The sequence below is a fragment of the Notamacropus eugenii genome, chromosome 6 (assembly GCF_028372415.1).
Source record: "Notamacropus eugenii isolate mMacEug1 chromosome 6, mMacEug1.pri_v2, whole genome shotgun sequence".
NCBI classification, from domain to species: domain Eukaryota; kingdom Metazoa; phylum Chordata; class Mammalia; order Diprotodontia; family Macropodidae; genus Notamacropus; species Notamacropus eugenii.
In genome coordinates, this window is record NC_092877.1 from 317,960,279 (window position 1) to 317,982,811 (window position 22,533).

The window sequence follows — 22,533 nt, forward strand, 5'->3', positions numbered from 1 at the left end:
AGTTTCTTCATCCATAAAATGGGGACAATAATAGCCCCTACCTCTCAAGATGGTTGTGAGGATCAAAGGAGATAACATTTTTAGTGTTTTGAAAACCTTAAAGTATGCTATGAATTCATGCTATTAGGATTGCTGTGGTTGTTATTAGCACATAGTCTCGCATTTTTGGTTCATAAATAAGGAAACTAAGACTTAGAGATGGAAAATGACGACTAAAATCACACAGGTTGTATATAGCTGAGCAAGATTTGAGCCCAGATCCTTTGACCCCAAGACTCGTGTTCTTTCTGGTACCATGTTGACTTGCATTCTCCCACAGAACATCCCTTGGTAGCATCGTCAGAGACAAAATCCTCCTCCTCAATAAACATTGGGCATCTGCTATATAGAGAGCTTTACCCTCCATTTTGGGAAGGGGGAGCTATTTAAGACATATTACCTGCCCCCAGTGGGCTTCCAGTCTAATTGGAGAGATAAGACATGTACCTATGAAAAGTGAATTAACAACACAAGGCAGTACAATAGAGTGTGTCCGCAGTGGATAGATTGCCAGGTCAGGAGTCAGGAAGAACCAAGTTCAAATCTGACCTCAGACACCTATTAGCTGTGTGACCCTGGGCAAGTCCTTTTTTGCCTCAGTTTCCTCATATGTAAAATGAACTGGAGAAGGAAATGGCAAACCACTCCAGTATCTTTACTAAGAAAACCCCAAATGGGGTCTCAAAGAGTCAGTCATGACTGAAAACGACTGCCTAAACACAGCAGAGATTATAAGAGGAAAGGTCACTGAGTGCTAGGGGCAGTGAGAGAAGACTTCACTAAGGAGGTGGGCTGGGCCTTTAAGGAGGAAGAGAATGCCAATGTGAGAAGGAAGGGATTTCCCCAAGGTAGAGGTAATGACATGAGCATGATGCAGATGCAGACATAGGAATGTTTTCAGAGAACAAGGCCAGTTGACAGTTTGGAGTGGCGCAGAGGGCTTCTGCAGTGGAGTGGTGGGAGCTTAGGCTGGAGAGGCAGGGAGGTGCTTAGTTGTGGGAGCCTTTGTGTGCCAGGCCTGGAGTCTGGATTTTGTCCCGTAGGTATTTGTGAAAGTCCTTAGAAGTTTCTGAGCCCATGGGTCATGTGTACAGAGCTGTGTAATCTTTATAAAAGTCACATTGGTCTGGTAGTATGGTGTGGGTTGGATCAGAGGGGAGAAAGATTGAGGGCAGAGGGAAGAATTAGGAGCAGTGTGGTGCACTAGGGATGGGATAGCACTAGACTTGGGTGCTATCTGAGGTGCTAGCCATGAACTCTTAGTTAAGCTCCTTTAATCCTCTGGGTCTCAGTTTTTTTCATCTGTAAATGAGAAGGTTGGATAAGATCATCTCTAAGGTCCTTTCAGCTCTGACATTTTGCAGTTCTCTAATTCTAGATTATTTTGGTTCAGATGTGAGAGTCTATGGGTTTGAACTAGGCTCATGGCTGTGATGAAAATATAAAAGAAAAGGTGTGAAAGACATTTTGGAAAAGGAATCAAAGAGATTTAGTGATTCACTGGTGTAGGGGGAGAGAAAGGGAGAAGAAACAAGGATGACTCTAAGCTTGGTGACAGGGAGATTGGTGGTACTACTAACAGAAATTGGAGTGAGTGGGGCTATAGTTTTTTGAGGGGGATCATTCTAGTTTTATGCATATTTAATTGGAAGTGAAGGGGCATCCAAGATTCTCAGTCAAGATTTGAGATTGAAAGCTAGGAAACAGCTTGTGTGACTTTGGGGACGTTGGGCAAAGCACTTCTCACTTTCCTCATCTGTAAAATGATGTAGTTTGATTAGATGATCTCTAAGGTTTCTTCCAGTTACAAATCATATGAGCCTTAAAAATCAAAGCTAGAGATATAGACTTGGGAATCAGTCTTGGGCTGGCTAGATCCAAGATAACCATTCTTCTCTTCTCGCCATCCTTCCTCTTTCTCTTTGGCAAGTGCCAGCAGAAGGGATGTGGTTGATGCTAGCAAACACATAACTCTTGTCTTTGGGGCCTCTCCAAGCCTGACCATTACTAGGTTTCAGTGTCTCGAAGGAGCTATGGGAAACTCAGCCTTTGTAGGGTCCCCCACCTTGTATTTGTTTTGTGCTCCTTTCCCTCCCCAGACAGGGATGTACATCGACTGGTGTTCCCAATGGTGGGGCCACAGCATGCTGGTGTCTACAAGAGCGTCATCGCTAACAAGCTGGGCAAGGCTGCCTGTTATGCCCACCTCTATGTCACAGGTGAGGACCGCTGTCTTCAGCCTGAGATCTGAGAATCCATGGGTCAGAAAGAGCTGCCCCTACGGGGCAATGGGAATTTGTTTAGAAACTTTCTGTTGGATTCTTTTTATTTTTAGAAGGGATGGGAGTTGGGGAGGGAAGAACTCCAATGGCATTTCCACTCCAGAATCAAATAATCAATAGGCAGATACTTATGTACCTCACATAGTGTTCTGTCTAGTGGCCTAGTGAGTTTGGCTGCCTGAACTGACAGGGATTCTTTTTTTCTTTTTCTTTTAAATAGTATTTTATTTTTTCCAATTATGTGCATTTTTAACATTCATTTTTTTCATAAAATTTTGAGTTCCAAAATTTCTCCCTTCCTCTTCCCTAAGATGAAGCATGTTACCCACCTCCTGACACAAAGGTGATAGACTCAGGGTGCAGAATGAGACATACGTTTTGGGGCATGGCCAATGTGGGAATTTGTGCATATTTGTTTCAGAGGTTTTCTTTCCTCTATCAAGGGTGAGGTGAGAGAGGAAAAAAAAATAGATTTTTTTTGTCAATTGAAAAAAATTAAATTTAGAAATTTAAAAAAGAAGTCAGACTATGGGGAAGTGGGGCGATAAAGTTTTTAGCCACAGAAATTCACAAAGATTGTTTACTAAAGCAGGGTGATTGATGATGATGATGATGATGGTGGTGGTGGTGGTGGTGGTGGTAGTATGGTGATAACTGGTGTACCTTTGCCTAGGATTTACTTATAGGTACTTGGATAGCCCCTGTGACTCTGGAATTCCTTCCAGGAAGATATGGGGTCAGTGGAATTGCTTCTTGTTATGACTTTCAGATTTAGTGCCTGGTCCTCCTGATGGGCCCCCACAGGTGGTGACTGTCACTGGGAGAATGGTTATGCTCAAATGGAATCCTCCCAGAAGTGTCGACATGACCATTGGTGAGTCAGGGTTGCAGAGGGACGCACAGAATCTGGGTGGGCATGCTTTTCCACAGGGGAGCACAGAGGTTTCAGCAGAGCCACAGGCATTGAGTAAATATTGCTAAGTGGAGTGAGAACAGAGGGGAGAAAGGATGCTGGAAAGGAGAACAGGGAGGAAGGTTTGGGTTGGTGAGGCTGCAGCCCTTCTTCTATTCCCTAGCCTCTCCCTCCCCTCCCCACATCAGCTATGAACTGTCACTGGGAGTTAAGCTTAAGAAACAAATATTTCACTGCATCCAGCTGAGTCTGTTAAACTACTGATCTGGCCCTTGGGCTGGGGATGCAGAATGTATGAGTCTCCATCCTGGGACTATTTGGGGCTGTGCTTCTGCTCTGTGCCTCAGTTTTTCTGCTTGGAGAGGCATCATTGTCTATGCTTCCATGATACAACATGACATAATAGAAGTAGAACTGTATTTGGAATCAGAAGACCTGAGTTCAAATCCTGACATCCTTATTAGCTGTGTGACCTTCAGCAAATCACTTAACTCCTCTGGACCTTAGTTTTCTTATTTGTAAAATGAGGGGCTTGGTCTAGGTAACTGCTAAGGTTTCTTCTGGCTCTAAAACTATGACATTATGATCCTATGACATAGATTTTCTTCTGCTCTGAATGTCTAGTAACTAGGTCCCAGACGTACCTCCTCACTGCTCCTTATTCTCTAAGCCTAGCATAGCAGAAGTCCCTCTTTTCCCCAGGAAAGCAACAGGGAAGGAAAGCCCAAGGTCCTAGTCTAAGAGTGTTAGGTGCTGGAGTGGGGGCAGGAAAACTTTCCTACAAAGAAGTCTCTTCCACCTGCTTTCAGATCCAGACACTCTGACCTACACAGTTCAGCACCAAGTGGTAGGTTCAGGTCAGTGGACAGCTCTGGCCACAGGCCTCCGGGAGCCGAACTGGGCAGCCATGGGGCTGCGAAAGGGGGCCCAACACATCTTCCGAGTCCTCAGCACCACCGTGAAGAGTAGTAGTAAACCTTCTCCAGCCTCTGAACCCGTGCAGCTGTTGGAACGGGGTAAGTGGCCTACTAGATGGTGGTATTGGAATGTTCTTGCTTCCTGGTGAATGGGGGCAGGGTAGGTGTAGTGGTTAGAACTTGCTGTAGAGGGTGTTGAGTGATAGAGGGAAAAGTGGTCCTGGATGGGGATTGAAAGACAGGGCTGGGCAGGGTGTTGTATAAACCAGGAATCCAGGGAGGAAAAGAGATGAGTTTTCCTCGCCCTGCCAAAGATCAGACACTAGAACCTCCAGCTTCTAAGCTTCTGTGATGCTTTACATCATTTCTATTCACCTTGCTATGTCCTGTGTCTCCTGCTGCCCCTAGCACCTGCCTAGGCCTTGGTTCTCCTAGATTCTCTTGGCCTAAGGGTAGAAATAACCCATTTCCTTCCCCTTAGTTCATCTGAGCATATCTCTGCATTTGCCCATCAGATATTGCCTTTGGGTGTTGCAAACTGGTATTTCCCTCGTGGAAGTCAATGAAACTATGACTCAGTCAGAGTAGGTAGAGCTTTGCAGATATGGCCACTGGGAGGACAAGCCCTGGAAATCGATGGGAGGAGACCCAGGAGGGGTGCTAGCCTTGAAAGGCAAAATTGAGTCTTTCACAGAAAAAGCTTTACTAGAATTCAAGGGAGAATAGGTTAAATAAAACATTGGTATGATATAGAATTTAGAGGTATCAAACTTGGGAATCTCATCCTAAATCAAGGGTTTCCAACCTAGGATCCCTGGATTATTTTTTTGATAATTGCATTTCAGTAGAATTGATTTTCTTTGTAATCATATGCATTTAAAAGCATGATTCTAAGATATTAAATTGAATAAAGAAATAAAAAAAACATGATTCTGAGAATGGGTTCATAGGCTTTGCAAGACTATCCAAAGGGTGTCCATGACCCCAAAAAAGTTAAGAACTTTGGTCCTACAGTACAACAGAGGCTATACTCAAAAGCTTAGCCTCCACTTTACCTTCTGGTTTTATAAGCTTGGGCAAGACCCTGACCTTCTCTGGCCCTCAGTTTCCCTATCTGTAAAATGACCTAATCCTTGTATTACCTAAGGCAATTAGGAGGAAAGTGCTTTCTTTATAAACTGTGAAGCATCATATAAATGGGAGTTATTATTAATAATTAGATAGCCCTAATCTGGCTATAAAGAATGACACAAACTTTATGGCTGACTGCCTGCCCCTTTCTTTCACCTACCACCTCCTATCCAACCAGCTCTCCTGTGATTCCACCCTTTTGCCTTAGAAAAACATCCCATTACCTTGTCTCTCTGATTTGGTTCCAGTCACAGGTTCCTTTTGCCTCTCAAGGCTAGTACCTCTCCTGGGTCTCCTCTCATCAATTTCCGGGGCTAGTCCTCCCAGTGGCCATATCTGCAAAGCTCTACCTACTTTGACTGAGTCATAATTCCATTGCCTTTCACCAGGGAAATACTAGTTTACAAGACCCACAGTCAATACTGGGTAGGCATAGGCACATAAAATTTGTACCAAAAAGTGAAGGGTCTTTCTTCACCTTATAGACTGGGTTGAAGGGGGTTGTATCAGACTCAGTGTGGGAGGCAGAGAGATAGAGCACCAGACAGGAGTTTAGGGCACCTCGATTTGGGTCCCATCCCTGCCTTTGAGATCCTCAGGCATTGAATCAAATGAGTTCTCAGGTCCTTTCTAGTTCTTAGCTTTCTGTGTTTCTGTGATGCATTCTTTTCTCTGCTTCAGAGCTGCAGCTGTGGATGGACTCATGTGTTTTCCCACCTCCTCATCTCATCTATTCTTCTGGCTCTTTAGGCCCTGTTTTGGAAGAAGCCCCTGTCGTGCTGGACAAGCCAGATGTGGTGTATGTGGTAGAGGGGCAGCCAGTCAGTGTCACTGTCACCTTCAACCATGTGGAAGCCCAGGTCACCTGGAGGAGGTGCTTTTACCTACCAATTCTGCTCCTCTCCCAGTGCATTGTAACCCCAGCTCCATTCAACCCTCTCTGATCTGTGCTCCCTATGCCTGCTCCATCTAGACTGTAATGCTTCCATCCCTCAGTTGAGGGTGATTATTCCCCTCTTCTCTATCCCCTTACAGCTGTCGAGGGGCACTGTTAGAGGCACGTACAGGAATGTATGAACTGAGCCAACCGGATGATGACCAGTACTGTCTGCGTATTTGCCATGTGAATCGTCGAGATGTGGGGCCCCTCAGTTGTACAGCACGAAATCGACATGGCACCCAGGCTTGCTCCATCACCCTGGAACTAGCAGGTGGGCCCGAGGTCCAGGGCTTATGCTGTGGCCACCTTTTTCAGAGAGATTATACTGTCATTTAAGGGAAAGAAATCAATTCCATTCCATTCAACAAACCAAGAAAAAGAAAAAAGAAGCTTTCAAAGCATAACCTTATAGCATAGAAATCTTATCCTCATATCTCCCTGATCAGACTGGCACAGGCTCCCAGACTGATCAGCTAATTTATGTTTGTCTCCACTTAGATTCCACACCCTTGCATGTCTTCCATCCAGCTGTGCCCAGGACCAACCTCTTACTTCTTCTATTCCAAACTAGGGCTCTTTTGGGCCCTTCCTGCAGCTTTCTGGGGACAGTGCTTTGAGCCACTAATGAGTTCATCACATTTGCAAGGCTGTAGCCAGACTGGTTCAATTCAGCTCAATTAAATCCAACAGATATCTGTTTATATTAAGTGCCCACTACATATGGAGCTCTGTGCTAGACTTTGGGGAGATTAAAATTGAGAGTGCTTGTCTTCTTAGAACTCAGAAGGAGGACGTGATAAAGATTGCCAAATGGAACACAAAATAATCCATGAAAAGTGCATTGTGCAATAAAAGGTACACTCAAATGTGTTAGGTGGGGCTCTAAGGAAAAAGGTCATGGCCAGAGGGGTTAGGGGCAAGGAAGGCTTCCTGAAGGAAGTGGAATTTGATTTGGATTATGAAGCAATTCAACAGGTGAAAATAAGGGAAAGCATTTCAGGCATAAAGAACCATGTGAACAAAAGTACGGAGTTGTTAAAGCACAGGGTATCTGTATCTCTCTATAAATATATCCACACTTAGTTGTGGCCTGGGGGGGAAAAACAAAGTTAAAATGTGTACAGCAGACAACAAAAGAAAACCTGCAAGGAAGCAAAGAAAAGATGAACAGCTTGTAACATAACATGCAGTGTTTAATATGTAGGCTTTCCGGAAATGAAAATTTATTTCTATATATTTTTAATCCTTTCTCATGTTCCGTGCTGCACAGGATATGGTTTTTTTCTTTTCTTATTTTATATTTAAGTTTTAATATTTAAGTTTGTAATGTTCTTTTCTTTTTTATTATGTATTTAAGTTTTACTATTCAAATCTAAAATAAAAAAGATTTTTAAAAATAAAGCATGGGGAAGGTTTGGGGGCTAAAAGAAGTCCAGTTTAGTGGAGCATGAGGAGTGCACAGCAGAGTTAAATGAGATAAAGCTGGAGAAGTAAGGTGCCACCAGATTGTAGAGGGCCTTGAATGCCTATTTTTATAGGTGACAGTGAGCCACAGAATATTTCTGAGCTGAAGAGTGTCATGACCCCCTCAGAGGGTTTGAAATAACCCATATACTAGAATAAATAAATACAATTTCCAGCAAGAAAGGGCCACTCCTTCAGACCCTCCACTCCAGCTTGCTTGTGTTTCAGAGGCACCACGGTTCGAGTCCATCATGGAGGATGTGGAGGTTGGATCTGGAGAGACGGCTCGTTTTGCCGTGGTGGTGGAAGGGAAGCCGCTGCCAGACATTATGTGGTACAAGGTGAGTGCGAAAGGAAGGGTGTGGGGAGCCCCAGATGGGGGGTTGGTTCTAAGGGAGGACTGAGGGAAAAAAGATTGAGTTCAGAGAATAGAAGCAGTGGGGCAGGGGGAGTGTCCCAGGGAGATTATGTAGAGCATGAATTTTCTTATTCTGAGAAGGTTGCGAGAGATGAGCCCTCTGAATGGAGCTGGTATTCTGAAGGGGGGAATGTTGACCGTGAGAGGAAATTGAAGTCCATATGGAGAATCAGGACTGTAGGGGGCACAGGGGAGATGTGGGGCCTTGGGTGTGATTGGGGCCCGGGGGTGGAGGTGATCTCCTGCTCTACAGGAGGAGGCCCTGTTGGAGGAGAGCAGCCACGTGAGCTTTGTGTATGAGGAAAGCGAGTGCTCCTTGGTTGTGCTGAGCACGGGACCCCAAGATGGTGGCGTCTATACCTGCACAGCCCGAAACCTGGCAGGGGAAGTATCTTGCAAGGCTGAGCTTGCCATTCGAACAGGTGACTGGGCTGGTAGCATTCTTGCATTTGGGTTAGGGTGAAGGGGATACCTACCACCCCTTTTCCGCTAAGGACCCTGCCTTTCATACCTCCCTTTTCCCAGGGTACTTGGTCCACATAGAAATCCCTGTGGCCCAACATTCCCTGTGTCCAGTTCTTCTATTCAGAGGATCACAGATTTAGAGCTAAAAGAGATCTTAGAGGTCATAATTTCTTTTTACAGATGAGGAAACAGGCTGAGAGAGGTTAACTTATTTGTACAGTGTCACATAAAATTAATAATAATTTTCTGAGGCACTATTTTAAGTCTTCCTGACTCCAGATCCAGAACTCTATCTTAACCATTCTTTTCTAGAGTTCAGTGCCCTAATCCTCAGCTACTGCCCCCAAAACACTTAGCCCCTTCTCTTCACCCAATCTGCCACTTCCTGGCCCATCTTCAACAGTATCGATTGCTCCCCTGCCCTGTTCCTTTTTCCTATCTTCCTTCCATCCCTGCTTTCTACCCTTTACCTTCCATCCATCAGCCTTATCTTTCTTCCAGCTCAGACATCCATGGAGATTGAAGGAGCAGGGGAAGATGAAGAGCTCCGGGGACGGAGGCTTAGTGATTTCTATGATATCCATCAGGAGATTGGCAGGTAGGGCAGTGCAGTCCTACTCTTGACATCAGGTCTTTTTTGAGAGGCTGAATATCTAGTCCAGAGGTGGAGACCAGGTACGCCACATGTGGGCCTCTAGGTCCTCCAATGTGGCCCCATGACTGAATGCAAACTTCACAGAACAAAACCCCTTAGTAAAAGGATCTGTTCTGTAAAACTTGGACTCAGTCAAATGGCCGCATCCAAGGACCTAGAAGGCCACAGGTTCTGCACCCTTGGGCTAGTAGCTTTGGTTTGGAGAAGGGGTGGGGTAAAGGTTAAAGGGAGAAGAGGAAAGAATAGAGGTCCCAAGGAGCAAACCTTAATCCCTCTCCTTGGCCCACCTGTGTCACAGAGGTGCCTTCTCTTACCTTCGTCGGGTGGTGGAGCGAAGTTCTGGCCTTGAGTTTGCCGCCAAGTTCATCCCAAGCCAGGCCAAACCGAAGGCATCTGCACGTCGGGAGGCTGGGCTATTGGCCAGGCTCCAGCATGACTGTGTCATCTACTTTCATGAAGCCTTTGAGAGGCGACGGGGACTAGTTATCGTCACTGAACTGTACCCATGGGATGGGCTGTGGGGAGGCATGGTCACTGTTTGCCACTGAGCCATACTTAGAGGACAGCATGTGATGGGGGCTGGTGGGAAGTCACATGGGAAGGGGGCATTTTGGGGAGATACTCTATGACTGGCTTTCTCCTGTGAGGTTGGGGGGGAGTCCTGGGGGCTGATGAGGGGCAATCCAGACCCTTTTTCTCCTTGACCCTGAATTCAGCTGCACAGAAGAGCTCCTAGAAAGAATGGCCAGGAAACCAACTGTGTGTGAGTCCGAGGTGAGGGCAGGGGGTGGGTGGAGTTGGGTATGGGGCTGTCTTCCTCCTCTGTAATGGCTAAGCTGACTAGGACCAGACTCTGGGAATTTAACTCTGTCCATGGTGGTGGTAGTGGAGGTGGGTGGGGCAGGACAGAGAAAAGTACCCTCTGCAGGAACACAGACACCACCCTGAGGAACCCCTTAGTCAGTTAGTCCTTGGTGCATTGGGAACAGCTCTAGGCTTTGCAAACAGTACTATCTAGTAATTAGTTTTTTAAATTAGTAATTTTTAAATGGAAACAACTTGACCAAAAATTCATAGAAGAATTTTAAGTCCATTAAAACACATTAATATCCCCTCCCAATATCCCCTCCCCAAAAAGAAAAGAAAATGAATAAATTCATTCTTGAGAGAGCTCAGGCTCTCAGAGCTCTCTCCTTGTTTTCTCCATTGAAATTTGCCCCAGAATCTATCCTCAATATCAGCTACCCTATCCCATCTCTGCTGTTTGTTTTTAAACAATTTCCCCCATCATCAGAATTGTAAGCTCCCTGAGGTTGGCTGTCTTTTTTTTTCTACTTACATTTGTTGTCCAGTCCCTGGTACACAATAGGTGCTAAATGAATGCTTGTTAACTGAATGACTTCTTCCTCAATGGCCTTCTTCCCCATTCCTGGGGCCCTCTCCTGGGCTTGTTCTTATATCACAGCTGAGCCCTACTTAGATTATACTGCCAAGCTTGTCATTTCCCACTATGAATCCATTCTACCTGGATAACAGTTCTGGGTATGTCCCACTGCCCCTGTGGGCTCTGGGCTCCACTGTCTCTCCAGATCCGGGCTTATGTGAGGCAGGTGTTGGAGGGGCTCGCTTACCTTCACCAGAGCCATGTGCTGCACCTGGATATCAAGGTAAGAAGAGGCCAAAGGGGAGGGGAAGCTGGCAGCTGACTGGGCTGATGGGGAGCCAGACAACAGTGGTCTAACTCCAAGAGAACCCAGGTTGACCAGGGCCCCTACAAAGAGCCATCTTATCCTCTCCTGTCTCTTGTAGCCAGAGAACCTGCTGGTATGGGATGGGGCTGGGAGCGCAGAGCAAGTGAGAATCTGTGACTTCGGCAATGCCCAGGAACTGACTCCAGAGGAGCCCCAGTACTGCCAGTATGGCACCCCTGAATTTGTGGGGCCTGAGATTGTCAACCAGACACCTGTGTCCACAGTCACCGATGTCTGGTAAGTATGAGGTGGGAGGGAGGACAGAGTTATGTGACTGGGGATACCAGAGAAGATAAAAATAGCTATACTAAGTCAATTGGGAAGAAGGGATATAGTCTACACTGGGGTCCCTGCTGATGACACTATCCTTTCTTTTCCACAGGCCTGTGGGTGTTGTTGCATTCCTCTGGTAAAGACCTCTCTGATGGCTGAGTCCCTTCAATGCTTTCTCTTTTCTCTGCCTTCAGCAGCAGGCTAATGTGGGGAAGAGAGGGGAGACCCCCTAGGGATGGGAGACAGATGCTGTGGCTTTCATCCCTGGGTTTGCATAGCCACTTGGACCCTGCCCTTTGCCTATAACCCTGACAATTACATTCCTCCCAATTTGTCTCCTCTGAACCCTCAGCTCCCTCTGCTTCTGCCTCTGGCATCCTCCTGCATCCCTCTCCTTCCCTTGTGCCACCCTGTTAACAGCCTTCTCCCACCCAACCTCTGCAGTCTGACTGGGATCTCGCCCTTTGTTGGGGAGAACGACCGGACGACGCTGATGAACATCCATAACTACAACGTGGCCTTTGAGGAGACTACGTTCCTCAGCCTGAGCCGAGAGGCCCGAGGCTTCCTCATTCGGGTTCTGGTTCGAGACCGGCTGTGAGTCCCAGGATGCCCCTGGCAAAGCCCCCTTTGCCTTGCATCCATCCCACCAAACCCATCTCCATGGCCTCCTTTCCTCACCGTCCCCTCCCAGCTCCTTAGGGCAGGACATCTCCACAAACTTATTTCTTGAATATTTTGGTAACTATATTTCAACATCACTGGACTCCTTGGGAATCCTACGCATTTCATTTTATGCATTTAAAAATTTTATGCATTTGAAAACATTAGTCTGAGAAGGGGTTCACAGGCTTCCCCAGATTGCCAGAGGGGTCCATGCCAGAAAAACAGCTTAAAAACCCTGCTTTAATCACTTTATGATAATGGCTAACATTTGTAGAGCTCATTTATATCAAGGGCTAGAAGGTTTTCAAAGCACTTTATATGTGTAAATAATAAATGTATATGAATGTATATAGTATGTGCATATAAAAATATACATATACACATATACACATATATGTGGATGTATATGCGGGTGTATGTGTGTGTGTGTGTGTGTATATATATAAAATCTCATTGGATCCTTAGGATAACTGCGTGAGGTAGGTGCTTTCGTTACTTACAGATAAGGAAGCTAAAGTTAATAGGATACATTTTTGCAGATTTTACAGATAAAGACGCAAAAGGTAACAGGATAAATTTGGTCCAGGTAACGCAGATAGACGCCAGGATTTGAACCCATGCCCTCTGCCAGCAAAGCCAGTGCTTTTTCCATTGGAGCATGGTGCTGGGCTTTTGACATATTTTGACGTATTTCCCTCTCCTCTAGCTTCCCTTTAACCTCCCTATCTCTTTGTAGGAGGCCCACAGCTGAGGAAACCTTGGAGCATCCTTGGTTTAAGGTGAGAGTCTTTCCATGAAGTGGGTGGTGGGTCTGAAGGATACCCATCTTCATAGAGCTAAGAGGCATAATGGATCGGGTGCTGCTCTTGGAGACAGGGAGATATGAGTTCAAATCCTTTATCAAACATTTTATTGGTAGGTGGTACAGGGGACAGAGTGCCAGGTCTGGAGTCAGAAAGACTCATCTTCCTGAGTTCAGATCTGGCCTCGGACACTTACTAGCTGTGTGACCTTGATCAAGTCATTTAACCCCATTTGCCTCAATTTCCTCATTGCTAAAATGAGCTGGAGAAGAAAATGGCAAATCATACTAGTATCCTTGCCATGAAAACCTCAGATGGGGTCACTAAGAGTCAGACATGACTCAAATAATTGAACAAAAGAAAAAAGAAATGATTCTTCAGTTTTCTCAGACGGTTTCCTCATCTATGCTGGTTAATAGTATTACTCTGCAGTTCCTGTGGTCTGCAGCAGGGCCCTGGCTTGCAGAAGAAAGAGATTCAAGCTAAGAGAGGGTCAAAGGAGGGCTCACAGAAAGTGAAGGACTGACGGCTCCACCCCTGTTCACTCTAATTTGCTTCCCTGGGTTTGTAGGCAACAGCCAAGGGTGCAGATATCAGCACTGACCACCTGAAGCTGTTTCTGTCTCGGAGGAGGTGGCAGGTGAGCTTCAGTCCCTCACCCCATACTCTGAGCTACCCCCACCCCCTTTCACCTTCTACCTCCCTCCTCTTCTCCTCCCTCCCTGCTTCCCTTCATGCATCCCTTCTGTTTGTCTCTTCTCCCCTTCTCTCCTTCCCCCTCATCTCTTTCTGTTTTCCCTATCCTCTGTCCTCTCTTTTTTCTTGCACAGACATCCCTCATACTTCAGGTGCAGTGTCCTATCAGCAGATCCCACTACTTAGGTTACTGTCACACCTGACTTCTAGGGGCTGATCTGAGGAAATGGGTCCCCAGGCAGGAAGGAGACTGGCTCTCCATGCCTTAGCCCAGCCCTGTTTGGGGGCCTGTGCATTTTCTGCTGGCTACTCAGTGACAGCCCATCAGCGGTGATCCTTCTGTATCTTCCAGCTAGCAATAGCTCCTACTCCTCTGCCTAGCTTTGGGGTGAATGGCTCCGTTATCTTTCATTAAGAGTCCAGAATTTGGAGTTTTCCTCAGGACTCAGCTAACACATTTTTTTAGGCTAACATTTAAGGGGGAAAGGGTAAATGAATCTAAGTTTAAAGAGTGCAGGAATCTTCTCCTAATCTAATTTCAGAGGGTAATACCAGCTTCCTGGTCTAATCATCTCTGCCCCTAACTAGTGTCTAGGCCTGGCCCCTCTGCATGGCCAACTGCCATCTTGTCTCTGGAGAAAACCTCATGTGTGAGGCTTATCCAGCTGTGCCTTCAACCAAATTCCAGCTTGTTTTTGCTTCAAAGCTGGTGCCCCTTCTGGGCCCCCCTGCCAACTTTTGGGCTGTGTTCTAGAACCATCAGTCCTCTATATTAGCAAATCTTTGCCAATTTCCCAAACTGTGGGCCACAGCATCCATGAGAAAATGTCTGCGTTAGCAAAGGCTAGAGAGAGGAAGTGAAGGTAGGGTGGGGAATGGGGCTGCCACCTGGGAACGAAAATAAACCTACAGTAGCTGTGAGAGCGGCCACCAGGAAGGCCTTCTCCATTCTGCCCTGGGTGTAAGACAGACACTGCTCACCATGCCAGAGCTAAGCTCCTGTTCTCATAAAACACGTACATGTTCATCACCATCATCATCATCATCTTTGCATGAATATATGAATATATTTGAATATATGAATATATAAATACATTTATTGCTTTAAGGTTTGCTGAGTGTTTTACATATATCATTTTGATCCTTGCTAACCTTAGAAGGTAGGTGCTATTATTATCTCCATTTTACAGATAAGGAAACTGAGGCAGAAAGTTGGTATGTGACTTGCCCAAGGTCACACAACCATTAAGTGTCTGAGGCATGGTTTGAACTCAGGTCCTCCTGACCCCAAGTCCAGCTCTCTATCCACTATTCCACTCACCTGCCTCTCCCCCTTAGTATCTGTCTTCATTCTCTCATTGGCCCTTTTTGCGTCATGTCTACACACACACACACACCTGCCCCCTCATTCGTACTCTAAGTCTGACACATACACATGTATATCCCACTGTCTTGACCTTGTGAGATATTTGCCCTAGGTTATGGACCCTTCTGGCTATGGCAGCCTCCTGCCTTTTGTTCCTGCCCCAAGGGATTGACTCAGGGATGCCTTCTTGCTATATTCATGCTACTCTCCCTTCCTTGGATCCAGAAAATAGGTCCCTATCCTGGTGACCTCAGGCACGCCTCCCTTCCTATACCTAATTCTGTTTCCCTCCTTCTTTTGTAACTGCTGCCATCCTTGGCTCCAGCTTCCATACCCTCTTTCACTTTGCCTCCATGCCCTCCATACTCCAAGGGGAAGAAGGTAGCATATAGACTCGAGAATAAGGTACAGGTAGTTGAAAGTATGAATATGGGAATCCTTTTAACTCTGGCCTGGATGGTCTCCAACTTGCTAAGTCACGAGTCACTAGGCCTGGAGCCCACACCCTGCCCAGTATTCCACTCATACTCTGACCTAATGGAGAATGTCATCTCTTGATCCAGAACCCTCCTCCGTTTTACAGTTTGGGTCCCATTCTCAGCCAATGGGCAGGCTTTCCACTTAATGACTATTTAAGTGACCAACTACATAGCCCTGCTAGAGCACAGTGTAATTAGGTAGATGATATATCTCAGCACCAAAGGAGAGCATCATTGAACCTTTTGGATGGGCAGTACCCAATCCCAAAAGGCATGGAGAGAAGTCCTCTTTTTGTCACATCTGCTTATGGTAGATGTGATGAGCACACCTTGGCCCATACTTCCTCACACTGTGTCCTGAGCCATTCTTTCTCAATAGGTTTCCTGAGCTTAGGTATGAGTCTGTTGGTAAGGGTCCCATGTTATTGTTCTCTTGTCCTAACTCTTGTCTAGCCTTGAGCTTGATGGCAGCTAGGTGGCACAGTGGGGCTGGATTCAGGAAGACCCAAATTCAAATCCAATCTCAGATACTTACTAGCTGGTGACCCTGGGCAAGTCACTTAACCTCTCACTCAGTTTCTGTAAAATGGGGGTCATAATAGCACCTACCTCCCAGGGTTGTTGTGAGGATCAGATGAGCTAATATTTGTAAAGCTCTTAGCACAGTGCCTGGCACATAATAAACCCTATATCCACGTTAGCTATTATTAGTTGTAAGATTAGGCAGGGCCTCATGGCCCATAATGTCCATGCTGGTATCTCTGGCCAGACCTGAGCAAGACCCTTCCCTGCCAGAAACCACTAACTAACTAGCTAGCTAACTAACTAACTAACTAACTAACTAACTAACTTATTTTTCCTGAGAACGTAAGATTTAGCCCTGGGAGGGAACTTTAGAGGTCATTTGGTCCATTTTACACTGAGGACACTGTGGCCCAGAGGTGTTTCCCTCAAGGTCACATTTGTCCTAAGTAGCAGAATTAGCAGTCAAACCCAAGTCCTCTGGCTTTAAATCTACTGCTTTCCCCATTGTACCACCTTTTATCACCAAAAGAAAAAGCAATGCCCCTGCTTGCTCCTCCCCTCACATCCCATTTCCAGGACATCAGCAGCTCCAGCTCATTTGTGGAGCTGGGATGACAGCCAGGTTTTTTGCCCAACCGTTACCTGCTTTACCTCTGGTGCAGGTTAATTGTTGATGATGTTCTCCAGGGTAGCCCCTCTCCCCAGAATCTCAGCTTGTCACTTTTTGAGTGTCACAAACACTTTAGGTATATATAGTAGTAATACAGACTTTTTACCAGCAACAAGAAAAGGGTCATTTTGTCATACCTTCTCTGTCCTTGTTTCTCTCTGTCTCTATCTCAGTGTCTCTCTCTGTTTCTCTCTGTCTCTGTCTCTTTCTGTCTCTGTCTGTGTCTCAGTCTCTCTGTCTCTCTCCTTCCTCTTTGTCTCTCTGTCTGTCTCTCACCTTTACCAATGCCTCTTATATCCCTTTTCCCTTTCCCTCCTCTTCCCCTCCCCATCCTACCGTAGGTGGCTAGTTGGAAACAGGGTGCATGTGGGGTGGATCCCACTGTCTCTGCAGCAGTCTCTTCTTGTCTGCCCTACCCCCTTCCCCCATTCTGCCCACCCTCCCTGACTCCCATGTTCCCTTCTTCCCAGCGTTCCCAGATCAGCTACAAGTGCCATCTGGTGCTGCGCCCGATCCCAGAATTGCTGCGGGCTCCCCCTGAGCGGGTGTGGGTGGCAGTGCCTCGGCGCCCACCCCCAGGGGGTCTTTCATCTTCCTCAGACTCAGAAGAGGAGGAACTGGAGGAATTGCCCTCCGTGCCTCGGCCGCTGCTGCCTGAGTTCTCTGGCTCCCGAGTCTCTCTCACTGACATCCCCACTGAGGATGATGCCCCTGGGGCTCCTGACACTAGGGATTCCACCCCCATGGACTGGCAGGAGCAGGGTGGGCCCGCTCCAGGAGATGGTAGTGCTCCTGGCTCTCAGGAACTCCTCTCCCCAGGCCCTCGACCCCCCGAGGTGGCTGCTCCTCGAAGGGGGGAGCTTCGAAGGGGTAGCTCCGCAGAGAGTGCCTTGCCCGGGGCAGGGCTGCGGGAGCCGGGCCGGGGGCTGCAGAAAGCGGCCTCCGTAGACCTGCCCCAGCGCCGCAGTCCTAGCCCGGGGACTGCCCACCTGGCCAGGGGGGGCTTGGGTGAGGGAGAGTATGCCCAGAGGCTCCAGGCCCTGCGCCAGAGGCTCCTTAGGGTGGGTCCTGAAGATGGCAAGGTCAGCGGCCTCAGGGGACCTCTGCTAGAGAGCCTGGGGGGTGGAGGAAGGGTCCGTGACCCCCGGATGGCACGGGCAGCTTCCAGTGAGGCAGCCCCCCGACACCCACTGCCCCTTGAGGCCCGCAGCCTTCAGAAAAGCAGTAGCTTTTCCCAGGGGGAGGCAGAGCCCAGGGGGAGGCACCGTCGGGCGGGAGCCCCCCTGGAGATCCCTGTGGCCCGACTAGGGGCCCGCAGGTTACAGGAGTCACCTTCCCTGTCTGCCCTCAGTGAAGCACAGCCTCACAGCCCTGCCAAACCTGTCCCTGCCAAGCTGTCTCCTACGAAACCTGCTTCCCCAGGACCCACCGAGCAGCCCTTGGCTGCCTCCAGGGGCTCTCCCCGGCCAGGGCCCCCCAAGACTGCTCGAGCAGAGCAAGTGCCTAAGCCAGGACCTTCCAGGACCCCAGAACCCTCTAAGACAGCTGTGGTCTCCCCGGTCCCAGAGACCCCCCTTACCCCGTACGCCCAGATCATACTATCTCTCCAATTGCCTGGTGCCCCGAAGATCGTTTTGGGCCCTCCCCCTGAGCCTAAGCCCCACGCAGCTGTCTTTGCCAAGGTGGCTTCTTCACACCCTGGGAAGCAAGGGCTGGGGGTCAAGGGGCTTGTTTCTCAATCTGGGGAGAAGTCGGCGGTTCCCTCGAGACCTGCTGGCTCAGACAGGAGCTTAAGCAGCATTGAAAATCTGGACTCAGAGGAAGTGTTTGAGGCTAAATTCAAGAAAAGCCGCCAGTCTCCCCTAGCTCGGAGACTGAGGATGCTGAGCCGCTCTCAATCGGAGGAGCGGGGCCTTTCCCGGGGGTCAGAGGAGGAAGATGGAATGTATAGGCCCAGCCCAGCTGGGACCCCACTGGAGCTAGTGAAGCGACCTGAGCGGTCCCGTTCTGTGCAGGACCTTCGTGGGCCTGGGGGGCCTGGGGAGCTGGGGCTGGTAAGACGCCTCTCCCTGTCCCTATCCCAGAGGCTTCGCCGGACGCCCCCCTCCCAACGTCACCCATCCTGGGGGTCTCCCCGGGCTGGGGATGGTGAGAGCTCAGAGGGGGGTGACTCGGCCAGGGGGTCCCCTGTGCTGGCTGTTCGGAGGAAGCTCAGTGCCACCTTGGAGCGACTCTCGGGGCGTCTGCACAGAAGTGGCAGTAGTGAGGAGTCAGGAGGCCGGTCTGGGGGGAGCACTCCACTGCTGGGCCGGCTGCGCAGGGCGACATCGGAGGGGGAGAGCCTGCGACGCCTCGGCCTGCCCCACAACCAGCTGTCAGCCCAGGGGGGCACAGCTACACCCTCAGCGGAGTCGCTGGGTTCTGAGGCTAGTGCCACCTCAGCCTCTTCAGGTAGGCTCTTCAGAGGGGACAGAAATTGGGGTCAGGTTCTGGGCTGTGGATGAGAGGGTCAGCAGCAGAGCCTGAGGCTCTTGGGAGGGAGAGAGTGACCAGGACTGGTAATGTACTAGGTGCAGGAGGGGATGGTAGCTAGGCTGGAGAGGACACTGGATACTCAGGAGACAAGCCACTGCTTTCCTTAGCTCACTTAGCATAAGACCAGGGCTTAGGAGCCCACTGCAGTGAGTCCTGAGGAAAAGGCCCCCGGCTGATGAGAATTTCTATCTCCTCCTTGTGGATAGTCCCAAAGACCTTTGCCTTTAGCCCTAGGGCTTTTGCCTTTTATAAACCTTCCTGGATCTTGAGGTCTTCCTAACCTCCTTTGATTCTTCTGGGCCCAGTGATCAGCTGCATCCCATCTGATTCCCTCCCCTGTTTCTGCTCTGATCACTCTGTAAGGTGATGTCTTCAAGCTCACTCCGTGGACCTCCCTATTTGGATTATGAGTAGGATTTCTAGGGAAAGGAGACTAAACAAATTAAAAAAGCAAACATCAGGAGGAGGAAACCAAAGTGCAGAGTCTCACTTAGAATAGCTTCCAAAGTGACTCCAACCAGAGGCCTTGCTTGGCCCATGACTCTGTAGGCTGGAGAGATATGCTCCATTTACCATCTAGTCTAGCTTCCTCCTGACCTTTGAGGACATTGGCTTCTTCCATCCCAGAAGAGCACCCTCCCTCCACTCATATCCCCTCCCTTGATGAAGTGGGAATGACCAATCAGAGTGTTCTGGTCCATTCGACCATCCTGAGCTCACTCTCCATCACGAAGTCTTCTGATTGCATGGGATATGCAGGCGTTCCAAATGCTCCTGTTTCTACCTCATCAGTGATTATTCTAATTGGGCCTTCCCTTCCCCATGCCCAAAACAAGGAAATGTAAAACCAGCTACACAAATCTCCTAAAAACAGAATACATTATAACCCCAAAAATCATAAGGGTAAGGTGGTCTGTCCCAAGCCTTGGGGAATATAAAGTGTCTCAAGGCCAAAAGTATTGAAGACTGAGGCCTGAGGCAAGGGGGAGTCTGGGAATAAAATGGGAAGAAAGAGTCTAGAAGACTGGGACCTGCCTGCAAGACAGGAACAGAGGCAATTGTTTGCTCTCTGTAGCCTTCCCTGTGCTGGGGCATCTGCAAAATCAAAACAGAAGGACAGGATGGGGCCAGGGCCAGGTGGGCTGATGCCAATGAGTTAGGGTTGTTTCAGGTCCTGGGGAAGGCCGGACTCGGTCCCGCTGGGATCGCTGGGGCCTGTCAAGGTCACGGAAGGACAAAGGGTCATCGCAGCCTAACCTCCCCACCAGCGTCCAGGAAGATTCCACTTTGGACTACAAATATGTGCGCAGTGAGTCAGGTAGGACCTTGGGGGTGCCACCAACACTTCCTCTCGGTTATTTTTTTCTTCCTTAGTTTGGGGTGATGGGAAGGCAGGCTAGGGTCTAACTTGGATGTTGTTAGGCTGTGAGGTTTGGGGGTCAGACAGTTGAAATTATTTCTTTGATATGGCACCATGGGCACCATCCTTGAATTTTTCCTAGTCATTCTCCGCTTGCCCAGACCAATTTCAGATATCTGAAGGACTTAGGAAAGTCCTCTGATTTTAGAGATCCCTAAGACTTCCTTCTGTCTCCTCATAGCCCGAAGTCCCCATTCCTAATCTTTTTACTGCCCTGCTACAATCCCTAGGGTCGATATTTCACATTCCTGCCCTTCTCACCTTTGCCCTAGATAGCGAAATCATCAAAATCAGAACTAGGAGGAACCTTCCTCATTTTACAGATGGGGAAACTGAGGACGAGAACAGAGATGTGACTTACTCAAGTTGTGGTATAACTTCAGTATTAGTTGCAAAGTCAGGATAGAATCTGGTCTTGCTTGCTTACTTTATCAACCAAGGCTGACCTTTAGAAAAACCTCCACTTTTCCATTCTCCTGCGCCTTTCCCTGTCTCCCTCTACCTCACCTCCTTTCCTTGTCCCCTCCCGGGTCCTTTCTGTCAGCCAGAGGTCTTTTGTTTTGTTGGCCCCAATTCTCATTATCACAACGTTCAGTCCATGCTGGGTATTTGCCTTTAAAAGAAGGAGAGGGTAGTGCTTAATCTAAAAGAATGGGTCTCTATTTGTAGAATCTCAGCACGGAGGTTGGGTGGGGGAGGTGGAAAGAGATATTTTTGGGTGGTGAGCTTTTCCAACCCTTCTCAAATCACATGATGAAGTGACCACCCAGCCTGCTCTCTCCATTCCTAATCTTCCCTTTTCTCACTTGTCATTCCTTAGGCTAATGTGACAAAATAGATCCCTGCCTCGAAGGGCTCCTGTTCTGAACACCCTAAACACCAGGGGCTTCTTTACCTATCCCATTCCACTCAGTAGTTAGTGGTCTCCTTTCGCTATCCCCCAATTCCCTCCCCCTCCAAAGTGCTGGGTGTACCCTCTCCTTAGCCTTTGCTGCCCATGCCTCTAGTGCATTCCCCAAATGAACACTAATTCCTTTCTCTATAACTTGTTAAAGACAGAGGTTAGGATGGTGTGTGTGTGTGTGTGTGTGTGTGTGTGTGTGTGTGTGTGTGTGTGTGTGTGTGTGTGTGTGTGTGTGTGACTTGTCCTGATAAGGCCAGAATTTTGATATAAATGAGCAGCTCAGCTTTCCTGGCTCACTAGCCCATTCTCCAGAGTCTGAGCTGGGCCAGGCACCGTGACACCCTGGGACTGGGGAATTCAGAACTAAGAGGAATATCAAAAAGCGTAGAGTCTGATCACCTCCTTATACAGAACAGAAAACATGAGCAGAGAGGTTTGAAGTGACATGCCTAAAGTCACACAGGTAGCAAAAAGCAAAGGTGGCTGTGAAATCCAGACTTCACTCTGCCTGCTGCATCTAGTTGGATAGACCTGGGGTTCTTCCAGGTAGGAAGACCTGTGTTGAAATGTGGCCTCAGACATTTACTGACTGTGACCCTGGACAGATCAATTAACCTCTCTCTGTCTGCCTCAGTTTGCTCAGTGGTAAAAAGGGAACAATAACAGCACCTACTACCTCCCAGGGTTGTTATGAGGATCAAGTGGGATGCTCTTTGTAAAGCATTTAGCTCGGAGCTGGGCACATAGTAGGTGTTTTATTAAATATGCTTGTTTCCCCCTCCCTACCTTCCTGTTCTTTGTTTCCAAGCTGATGCCTTTTCTAGTCCCTTTCCATTTACATAGTCAGGCTAGGCTAGCACCAGCTGGGTCCAATTAAACTTCCATAATAGTGGTCCCAGGCTGGCTGTTGGCTCCGCTCCCTTAGAGTAAGGGGGAAGGTTGGATTCATACCAGCCACGTACTCTCTCTCATCCCATGGAATTATTCCTCCCTGCCATCAGTCAAAAGTGATCTTTCTCTTCTCTGAATACTCATAGCACTGAGTGCCTCTTATGTATGCTGGTACCCTACTTTGTATTCATTGTTTCTGTATAGTGGGCTAGGGTGGGGAGAGGGGTGGCTAGGTCTCACAATGTCTTGGAATCCTGAAGTCGAGAAGACTCATTTTCAGGAGTTCAAATATGGCCTCAGACACTTAGTGTGACCCTGGGCAAGTCACTT

The 22,533-nt window shown here is 48.1% G+C and overlaps 1 protein-coding gene across 10 annotated transcripts in view; it reads left to right on the plus strand.

Annotated features, from left to right (window-relative positions):
* The window catches only part of SPEG (striated muscle enriched protein kinase), an 80,838-nt gene that overhangs the window by 48,759 nt on the left and 9,546 nt on the right, over nt 1-22,533 (plus strand). For 9 of the 10 annotated variants that reach the window (XM_072617880.1, XM_072617882.1, XM_072617881.1 and 6 more), the window contains 18 exons: nt 2,139-2,258; nt 3,091-3,195; nt 4,044-4,250; nt 6,033-6,156; nt 6,318-6,493; nt 7,915-8,027; nt 8,358-8,526; nt 9,071-9,167; nt 9,523-9,723; nt 9,941-9,998; nt 10,814-10,891; nt 11,034-11,212; nt 11,358-11,384; nt 11,693-11,845; nt 12,651-12,693; nt 13,289-13,357; nt 16,924-18,904; nt 20,160-20,306. In XM_072617880.1, coding sequence (XP_072473981.1) covers nt 2,139-2,258; nt 3,091-3,195; nt 4,044-4,250; nt 6,033-6,156; nt 6,318-6,493; nt 7,915-8,027; nt 8,358-8,526; nt 9,071-9,167; nt 9,523-9,723; nt 9,941-9,998; nt 10,814-10,891; nt 11,034-11,212; nt 11,358-11,384; nt 11,693-11,845; nt 12,651-12,693; nt 13,289-13,357; nt 16,924-18,904; nt 20,160-20,306 — 4,047 coding nt within the window. Of the gene's footprint in view, nt 1-2,138; nt 2,259-3,090; nt 3,196-4,043; nt 4,251-6,032; nt 6,157-6,317; nt 6,494-7,914; nt 8,028-8,357; nt 8,527-9,070; nt 9,168-9,522; nt 9,724-9,940; nt 9,999-10,813; nt 10,892-11,033; nt 11,213-11,357; nt 11,385-11,692; nt 11,846-12,650; nt 12,694-13,288; nt 13,358-16,923; nt 18,905-20,159; nt 20,307-22,533 lie in introns of those variants that run through there. The other variant, XM_072617889.1, reaches the window with a different exon arrangement.